A 10906-nucleotide genomic window follows, 5' to 3' on the forward strand; every position below is an offset into this window, starting at 1 on the left:
TATATATATTATATTATAATTAGTTTTAATAATTAATTTTTATTGTGTTAACTTCATGATCTTGGCAAATTTTACTAACTTGACTCTAATATTTTGCAGGAAATTGAAATAGCTGAAGCTAAAAACATCATCAATGATCTCAGTGGTCTAATTAATGAAAATAAGGAAACTATAGAAAATCAAAGTATTCTATTAAAAAAAAGGGAAAATGAATTAGAACAGAAAAATGTCCACTTAGAAGATTTAGAAGAATCCATTTTAAAGTTTAAAAGTGAATTAGAAAGTTTAAAAGAGGAATATCATCAACTTGTTAAAGAATCCGAGTATCAGGTCTCCAAAGTAAAAGAAGAGTTGGATATATCACATAGAACAATAGATTGCCTAAAATCTGAGAAAAAAGAGCTGGAGGAAACTGTTAATTCCAATTTGGAAATGATCAGAATGCACGAGGAAAGAGTAAAGAGTTTAAATGATGCTATATGCTTAAATGATGAAGAGACAAATTCTTTGAAAAAAGATATCGCGAAATTAGAAAACCAATTGCGTATTACATTAAAGTCTAGTGAAGAAGAAATTACTTATAAAAATGAACAAATTAAAGTCTTAGAAGATTCTATTAATGCCTGGGTAGAAAGAAATATGGAATTAAACAATATTCTTGAAAATCTTACTTCAGAGATTGAGGAAAAAAATGTCACCATTAAAAATAATGGAGCAGATTTAAGAAATTTAGAATGTCAAAATTTATTTTTAACAAATACTCTACAAGAAAAAGACTCAATTATCAATAGTATGCAAACATCAATAAACTCCCTGACCAGTGATATATCATCACTAAAGAATAAAGAAAATTCTTTAGTCGCTGAGCTGAAGTCCTTGGGGTGTCACAGTTCACAGCTTCAATCACAGGTCTCTGATCTGAATGAAATGCTCAACACTTGTATGTCAGAAAAGAATGCGCTATTGAAAACAGTTCAAGAGAAAGAAACAGCAACACTGCAGCAAATAAATAAATTAAAAGACATGAAAAATGATTTTGAAGCTAGAAAGCGAAAACTTGAGTGCGACCTTGAACAAAAAGAAAAAGAATACAAAGAAGCAGAAGAAGATAGATGTCGCCTAAATATAGATTTGGATGACTTGAAACACAAATTTATGTTTCTTGAAATAAAGATGAAAGAAAAGGAGAAGGAAGTATTAGATAAATGTTGTATTATCGAGAGATTGCAAAATAACTTAGAAATGTTTGCTAAAAAAGAAGAAGACTTAACTAATCAAGTTAATGAGTATGAAAAAAGTATTTCTTCCACTGAGCAAGAACTAGAGTCTTCTAAAGCAGCCATTTCAGAATTACAAAAGGAAGTTTCTCAACTTCTTTGTGAATCAGAAGAACATAGCAGGCAAGAATTTAATTTGAGAAATGAGATATTGACCAGTACAGAAACTATAAACGATCTCAAAAAACGATTAAATGAAGCTGAAGTAAAACAAAAGGAACTTGAAGAAGAATATCTTAATGAAAAGGACTCGTTGAATTATATTATTGACGAGCTAAGATCGTCTTTAGTAAAACTTAATGAAGATTTATTAGTAAATAATGATGTTAACGATGTATTAACCAAAGATCTGACCGAAAGGAATGAAATGATTAAGAATTTAGAAAATACTATGAAAACTCTTCAGTCCCAGTTACAATCTCTGGAAGAAGAGAACCATGCTCTGAATAATAATATATTATCTAAAGATCATGTGCTTTATGAACTACAGAAACAGATTGAATCTTATAAAATTGAAATTAATGCCTCAGTAGTTGAGAAAGCAGCTATTTCTCACGAGTTACAAAACTGTAAGGAACAATACAATGATCAAGTTAAAATAACCAATAATTTAAATAATAAAATTTCAGAATATGTTTTAAAAGTTAATAACCTTGAGCATGAGGTAGTTTCAAAGGGAGCTGAAATCACTAACCTCAAAATGAATGTAGAAGACTTAAGATTGAAGAAAAGTGATCTTATAGATGCCAATAACTCAGCCCAAAGTAAAATAAGCTCCTTAATTGATGAAATCTCCCTTCATAAAACTGACATAGGAAATTTACGTGCAACTATAAAAGAACAGGAAGAAACTATAGATGATTTTAGAAAAAAAGATAATGAAAGAAGTGATTATATAGGCAAGCTTGAAGAATCTTTGGCCGAGATAAGATTAAAGATGATGGATACAGAAGAGGAAAATCATAACTTCAAAATTGAAATAAAGGATCTTAAGGTACAATTAGAGAGTTTAAATGTAATTTATAAGGATTTAAAACTTAAGTATGAGGAAAAAACTGTACAAGTAACTGATTATTCACAAAAACTTGAAGATCTTTTGACAAAATCCCATTCAGAAATTAAGAAACTTGAAGAAAACTTCAATGGAGAAAAATCCAAATTGACAAAAGATTACAACTGTTTAATGAGTGATTTTGAAAACATGAAAGATGAAAAAGAAAAGTTGAATTTGGAATTAAAGAATATCAAGTTAGACCACTCTAATAATATTGAAAAAATTGAAAAAGCCCAACTTTCAATCATACAGCTACAGGAAAAAGAGGCTAGCCTAAGTAAAGAGATTGTAGAGTCAAAGGATAAAGAAGAAACTTTAAAAAAAGAAATCAGTGATAAAAAATCTATTATTACTAACCTGAATAATGAAATGGATTGTTTTAAGAAATTGGTTTCAACTTATGAATTTGAAGAAAAGATTTTGAATTCCAAACTTCAAACAAAAGAAATGGAAATTGTTGAATTGAAATCAACTCTTGACGGTCTACATGCACAGCTAGAATCAAAAGAAGAAAAGTTTGAAGAAGAAATTGAATCAAAACTTCAAAAAATTCATGATCTTGATTTGACTATCGGTAAATTAAATAGTCAATACATTCAAGTTAGCAAAGAAAAAGAATCTCTTATCGTTGAAATAGAAAATAAGAAGTCTTTAGAACTCGATTTGAAATCATTACAGACTGATTATCAGTACTTAAAAGACGAAAAGATAGAATTGGAAAAAGAATGTATTCTAAAAAGTGAAGAAATGTCTCAATTAAAATTTAGTTTATATTCATATGAGAAAGAAATTAACTCATTGAAAAAAGAGAATCAAAATCAAAATAAAACATTACAGGACAAGATTAAAGAATTAGAAGAAATAAAGTTATCTCTAAGAAATCTTCAAAATGAAACTTTGGAGAGTAAAATGAAAGAAAAGGCTATGATGGAACAGTTAGTCCAGCACAATGACATGATTATAAGCCTTGAGCAGAGTCTCGTCTCTGCTGATGCTCAAGTACACGAGGCACAAGAAGAAATTGCCTCATTGAAAGAAACTTTGCTGAAAAAGGATGAACAGGTAGAAAGTATTGGTAAAGAAAAGAACTGTTTGAAGTTGGACATGGACATACTTGTAACAAAAAGTGAAATGTTATCATCGCAGTTAACTGCAAAAAATAATGAAATTCAAGAACTTCTCAGCAAAGTAGATAAAACCGAAGATGAGATTTCAAAATTGGTTTTAAAGAAAATCGAGCACGAACAGACAATAGAAAGCCTCTATAGTACCTTACACAGTCAGAATGCTGAGATAAATGACAGAAATAAAGAAATAGAAGTATTACAGAAGGAAATAAAGAATGTCATCCAGCAACTTTCAGACGAAAGATCTAATCAGAAAAGTCAAATTGACATGTAAGTACCAATTAGAATAATAATTAACTGAATATAAACTGAAATAATTTTAAAACCACTTAATGAACTCACTCTTTAGGTTGGAAACTGAACCTTTACTAACAATAAAAATTGGGTAAGACTGAAGCGTTCCTAAATATATATATAATGTATATTTAATTTACTAGCAATAGTAATAATATTTAATTCCTTCTACTTTTCTTGAAAATTTTGACGTAAAATGTATTCCACTCTCATTTATGGTAATTAGTGACAAGTAAATATTAAACGTATATAACTACCCCCTGATTTTGGTTAAATAGTATATTTGTAGAACTTAAACAATTTTCTATGGATATTTTTATTTTTGGCAAAGTTGTAATCTGAAGGTCGACGAAAACTACCCTTAAAGGTAAAATACTCAATGTATTAATTAGGTGAAGTAAGTTGACATTTTTTAAATAGTCAACCTGAAACCAAGCTTCTGTGTGGTATAAAATTCGACATGACCTGTATAGAGGTCTAGAATCAACAATATTCCAACTATCAAAGAATTGGTTGCCATAACTTCTAGCAAATATTACTCTTTTCAACATATTATAACTTATTTATGCTAATTTTAGTTAGTGGTATCACACATTATTTGAGGTTATTAACATAATTTTATGTATAACTGATCAACTATTCTAATATTGTCTATAGTCAATGAAATATTTTTGGCAAAGCAAATATTAAATAAGGAATTAAAATGAAAAGCTCCAGATCAAAATGCTTTTTTTTTTTTTTCATTTATTGACAAAATTCATTTTCCAGTGTTTGGCTATAAAATTAATTTTTAAATGTTTTGGATCATATTGTTTCTTTTCACTAATTTATAGAGCTTTGAAGTTTGTTGTTTAATGCAAAATGAGTTTTCTCTGAAATGGATAAAATGTATTTTGATCTGGACCTCATCAGATATGCTCTTCTATTTATATTTATTCAAATATTTTGAGACCTCCCAAACTTTCCCGATTGCATTACGGCTTCATTGTCTTTTATTAAACTGGTGTATTCTTGGAAGAACAAAATTTATAATCTTTATTCCTTCTTCGAGAAACCCTAAAATACAAATTTTTATAGCAACAGAAAACTAAAATAATTTTGTTTATAATTTTCGCCTTCCCTCTTGGTTTTCAGAATTTTTTTCCCAAAATCACAAACTTAGCAATAACTTCAACAAATGACCATCAATTTACACAAAATGTGGGGATGGAACGTAAGTAGGTAGGATGGTAAGTAGAAGTTGTATGATGCTCGTCGCACTGTATCAAATTTTGTTTTAATTAGCTCACAGAAAATTTTTACAATATCATTTCACTACCAAAAGTGATTAGGTTCTGTTCTATACGTGCTGAAAACATTTAGTAGAGTAAGTTTTATATTAAGAATTTTGAGTTCCGATGTGGTTCAAAATCTTTTAATTTAGAATATATTGTTTCATAGAAATGCAAAATATATCTAAAGAGTAATTACCTGTATGCTTGTTTGGATTATTCGATATTTTTAGTTGAATATGCAGAAGTTAATAAATTTAATACAATAGTTGTGGAAATTGCTTAGTTATTGGATCCCAAAATGAATAAATTGAAAACTAAATATATGTTAGTTGTAGAAGAATCTATGATTTCAGAAATATATATATAAAAGGGAATACATAGACAAGTTTAAGTACCTTGGATTTACAATATGTAAAAGAAACAAAATTCAAGAGGAAATAAATAAAATAAGATAACCAGTTTTTGTTATTTCTCTGTTACAAAATTACCCAGATCCCAGTTTTCACAATAATGGTGATAAGAATTTACAATTTTATTTTATTTCCCGTTGTTTTTTGGGGGATAAGTGAAATGTATGAAATATTCACTGTAGTTGAAGGCTTTCTGGTTAACTTGCGGGTTTTTTTCCGTCTGCATATAGATTTGGTGGCCCCCCGGTATCATGAATTTAGTTTATTTGTTTAATGTTCCTGTTGCATATCTGCTTCACCTCAATATATTGATATGACATTTGAAGTTGTCAAAATTGTTCATTTAAAAAAAAAAACTATAGGTCTTATTCAAATTGTTTTATTGTTAGAAACTGTCAGAAATTTTTTTAGCTTGGTTTAAATTTAAAACAGGATAATAGTTTCATTTAATGTGAAAAACATTGAATTATTATTATTATTTTTTTAATGAAAATTTTCAGATTAAAAGCTGACAATGAAGTAAAGGAGTCAAAATTGAAGACCCATATTTCAGAAAGCGAATACAAAGATCGTTTGGAACAGGTTAAGTCTGGATATGAAAATAAAGTGCTGAAGTTAAAAGCTGTGATGGTAAATATTATTGGAAATACTTATGTTGACAATGTTTTCTTTCTTGCAATTATTTTTATTATAGTTTTCTATGATGTTGTGACCCTTGTACATGCCATTTCATTTAATATATCAATTACCATCTAAAGACATAGTGTATTTACCAGACCTGAAAAAGTTGTAGAATTTTAAAAGCTAAGAGGTGTGATCATAAATCCACTGTCATGAATCAGAATCATGATTTGTCACAACGAAATTTGATTAAAGTCAAAGTACAAGTACCATTGAAGTGAGTGTGTTGATAATTTAAAAAAAAAAAAACATTGTTTATTTACTAAAATATGGTATGTACCCTAATTATGTTATGTATAACTAAACTAATTAGCATCATGACTATTCCAGTAAAAAGAGTATAATAAAAAGTTTGTTGCATTTACCTATTTTAGATAATGCCGAGAATATATACAAGCATTCATTTGATTTAATCACAGGCTGTGATACTTTGTATATAAAAATAATCAACAATATGATTTTAATCGGTTAAAAAATGATCAATGCAACATTCTAGAGACATTTTATTTTGTATGATAACTATTTAATTTTTATACAAGGAGAAGATGGTTGGGGGGTGCGGTCAAAATATAACACAAATAAGTTGAAGTAACTTCTTTAATCGTGCCAATGTTTTGGCCAGAATTTCTACCCTTCATCAGGGCTAAGAACAGAACAAGATAACAACCAATGAATACGGAAAATATAAACAGAATGACATAAAGTAAATAATTGTACAGAATGGAATTAATAAAATTAAAGTGATGAAAGAAGTGGAAAATAGAATGTATAATAGGCAATTGAAAAAATAGGTAAAATAACATATAAATAATATAAAAATTGAAGCTATATAATGCAAAGAAATATGAATATTTTAGTTTATTAATAATTTAAAAAATTAAAATTATGGAAAGAAAATATATATAACAAATGAGATATGTAACCATAATATTAGAGAAAGAAGCAAAATATATGTTAAGTTAAACAAATGAAATGAATAGAAAGAAAAATTGAAAACAAAAATAATAATATATGGTGAAAATAACTAATAACGTGGGTAAGGAAAATTAAGAAAAGAATAGAAAAGGAGGGGGGTAGTAAAATAAAGATGGGGGAAAAAAGAATAAAACATACTTATTAGCTTAAAATCTTACTGCCAAGGGGGTTCTGCGGCACAAATGGCCAGACTCAGAACCAAAAAATACGATACAGAGATGACAAAGTGTTTTTTTAGAGGAAACATCACAAGTGGGTAAACAATTAAAAAATAAAAAGTAGAAAATATTTAGAAGAGGAAAGGGTGTGAGAGGGTGACGACAAATGGTTTTAAAATTATGTGTATATGTTACAAGGATGACGAAGTACCGAAGGATGACAGAGTGTCATGAGTATTTAACAACAGTTAAAAAGAGGAAACGTGATAAGATGGTGGTGACAATTGTGATAGAAAAAGTTTAATAAGTGAGATAATACGTTACAAAGTGGGTGGAAAAATAAAATAAATTAAAAAAAAATTACTTTTTTAATAAACTAACTATTTGCGAATATGTTAATGATAAGTTGTGCTTGTCAGTTTTTAAATTGATGGAAGAAGGTCCTAATTGGATATAGAAGCTTTCAGAGATGAGCCTTTTGTCATGGTTATGAAATGTAGCTAGACTATAGACGTTTTGTCAAAATCGAAGGAATGATTTAAAGAAAGAGAATGTTTCGAAAGTTTTGAGGCAGAATGATTATTTGAGGAAACAGAATATTTATGTTATTCGATACAGTCTTTTAAGAGGTTTTTGGTTTTGGCGATGTAAGTAGAATTATAATTAGGGATGGAGCAAGGGATGCGGTATACAATATGTGATTAGTGTAGAAGGGGAATAGGGTCTTTTAGTTTTGAGTAAATATTAAATAGAGTGTGAGGTCTAAAGGCAATGTGAAGTTTAGGTATAGCAGATCATAAGAATTTTTGGATGTTATCAGAAAGAGGGGATGTAAATGTGGTTGTGACCTGTATAAGGGAATAGAAATGGGTTGTGAAGAATTAGGTGAAGTGGTGAAACGATTTTTGTTGTTATATATGAGTTTATGAATGATATGGAGAGGGAAGTTATTAGCTAAGAGTATTTGTTTAATGTGTTGTGTGTTTTTTCATGGAAATGGGAATCAGAAAGGGAAAGGCCACAGTGAATAAGGTTTTTGGCTACATTAATTCTTTGATGGTAAGGATGCTGGGAGTGGTAATTTAGAAGTCTGCCTGAGTAGGTTGGTTTGGTATATCAGTCAGTGGATATGGTGTTGTCTGGGTTTCTTATGATGAGGAGGTCAAGGAGCGGAAGGGAGTTATTATTTTCAATTTCTTTAGTAATATTAAGGCATGGATTGTAAGAATTAAAGGTGGATAAGATGTCAGGGGTTTTATCAGGATTTAAGACAAGGAGGTCATCTACATATTTTTTAATTAGAATAATGTTAACTGAAAAGAGTGAGATAACGGAATCAAGCGAATCATTTAGGACATTGTTGGAAAGATAGGGAGCTAGAGGATTTCCCATGGCCAGCCCTGAAATTTGGTTAAAGAACTGACCCTGGAAGGTAAGGTAACCAGACTTACATCATGTTGGCATGATTAAATAAGTTACTTCAACTTATTTGTGTTATATTTTGACTGCACCCCCCAACCATCTTCTCGTATAAGACATCCACGGTCAAATATCTCTCATGATTATATAATTTTTACTGACTTTGAGAATTTTGTCAAGATGTCTTTCGAATGAAGGATTAATTAGTATTTTTAAAATAGTAAAACGATTTGTCCCGACTTACGAGGTATCACAGCTTAAGTAATAATAAGATTTTGGTAAACACTGGTCCACAGGTGGTGAATAAATAGTAAAATGGTAGAGTAAGTTTGATTGAGTAATTGGTCAGAAAAAAGTTTTCACGTTATTGCTTAAAACCTTGGATGATTTTGAAAAGTGATTTTATTATTCTTTTTATCCTCCATATTTCTGAGAAGGTTTGGTAATTGGATTCTGAGTTACGAAAAACAAGATATATATGATATCGGAGTTTAAAAAACCAATATTCTGGAATGGAAATATATACAGTCAAATGAAAAAGGTTATTGTTTGTCATTAATTTTTAAATTATCTACCAGCTTTAGATCATGTATCATAATAACATTGATTTCTTCAACAAAAAGGGAGTTAAATTTATTTTATAGAATATTTTGATTATTGATTTAATTTCTTTTTTCCCTGATTAATATATTTATTATCATTTATTCATTTAAATCTAATATTCTATTGAAGAAAAAGCAGTTCACGGAAAAATTAGAAGATATGACGTATACTCTCCAGAATGAAAATACTGATCTCAAAGAAAAGGTATTTGTATATTTATTTACAATTTTCATAGTTCGATTATGGTTGTATTATTTTTTAAAATGTTTTTTGTTTAATTCAAAGCTACTCAAAGAACAAGAGAGGTGTGCGAGATTGCAGTCAGAACTTTGGAATGCTAGTGACAAATTGCTGATTGCTCAAGAACAGAATCGAACGTTACTCGCCAATTTTCATAATCGAAATGCATACGAAGTACTCAGGCCAAGTGAAGTAAGTGACTTGAAAGTTTTTTTTTTTTTTAAATACTTGTGATATGCATTATTACAATCAAATAAATTTGTTTTGAGGTGGAGATAGTTGACCATATGTAAATAAAAGGAAAAGATGGTCAGGGGGTGCAGTCAGCAGAAATACACAAATAACTATTTATTTGTGTCGACGTTTCAACCTGATTTTCAGGTCTTTATCAGGGTTATAAAACAAAAAGAGATAAATGATAAATCAGGTCGTAACAAATAAATAATTTTGTGTTTTTGTGCTGACTGGACCACCCGACCATCTTCTCCTCTTAAATTTTATTAAGATATTTGAGATGAAAGCATTTTTTTTATTTTTGTCTTTTAATTTAAAGCAATAAATATTCTAAATAGAGAATTAGCAAGTAAAATAGTTAAAAGTTTTTGTTAATATTTTGTTTTTCAATTTATAGCCACTCTCTCCTATCAGCAAAGCACGATCAATGGAAGTTTTGTCGTAAGTTATACTTTCACATTTTATTTCTTGTAATAGATTTTTAAGTTATTTTTATATCTATGAAGAATCAATTAAATGTAGGCTATGAATCTTAATAATTACTCAATCGAGATTAGATATGTACGTGAGTACTTCTTAATTATTTTGTTATTTAAAATTGTCTACGAGTTAGGATAGTGCTTAGCAAATTAAAAAAGAGTCAGGATTTTTTAGAATAATTCATGTCATTTTTTTATTTGAGGCGCTTTTTAAATATTGCTCGATTTAATTATCTTAAAGTTTCCTCTTTCTGTTTTAAGCTAATATTTCATAAGTGATATAGGACCGTCGCTCCCTGGGGATCCGTGTGGGGGGAGTCGAGCAGGGAAAGATTTTTTTTTGTGTAATGATCTCTTGTGAGATTGTGACATGTCCTACATCGACCAACCTACTCGCTATAATTTTCTGTTTAAAAATCAGATAAGTGGTATCTATTTGTCATCACAAATCCCTCAACAAAATTTCCTGATGGAACTTTAAAATGGTTGAGTAGTTAAATTTTAGAATACTATTTTCCTATATGAACGTCTAACTTTTTTGTATCTCAAATAATTTGTATAAGTCAAATAAAACAATGTAATAAATTATATAATTATAAAAAATTAAATTGGAAATAGACTCAAAATATAAATATAAATATCAGAAGAAATAATCGGGTTTAGAAAAAAAATCACTAAGTT

The 10906-nt window shown here is 28.9% G+C and overlaps 1 protein-coding gene across 8 annotated transcripts in view; it reads left to right on the forward strand.

The window, feature by feature from the left end:
* LOC106692880 (putative leucine-rich repeat-containing protein DDB_G0290503) overlaps window positions 1-10906 on the forward strand; it is a 38434-nt gene that overhangs the window by 9881 nt on the left and 17647 nt on the right. For 7 of the 8 annotated variants that reach the window (XM_014439100.3, XM_014439104.3, XM_014439105.3 and 4 more), the window contains exons 10-15: window positions 100-3728; window positions 3808-3843; window positions 5937-6066; window positions 9402-9476; window positions 9558-9704; window positions 10144-10187. In XM_014439100.3, coding sequence (XP_014294586.1) covers window positions 100-3728; window positions 3808-3843; window positions 5937-6066; window positions 9402-9476; window positions 9558-9704; window positions 10144-10187 — 4061 coding nt within the window. The remainder of the gene's footprint in view (window positions 1-99; window positions 3729-3807; window positions 3844-5936; window positions 6067-9401; window positions 9477-9557; window positions 9705-10143; window positions 10188-10906) is intronic. The other variant, XM_014439102.3, reaches the window with a different exon arrangement.

The sequence above is a fragment of the Halyomorpha halys genome, unplaced genomic scaffold (assembly GCF_000696795.3).
Source record: "Halyomorpha halys isolate HHAL.00 unplaced genomic scaffold, Hhal_1.1 Scaffold75.1, whole genome shotgun sequence".
NCBI classification, from domain to species: Eukaryota; Metazoa; Arthropoda; class Insecta; order Hemiptera; family Pentatomidae; genus Halyomorpha; species Halyomorpha halys.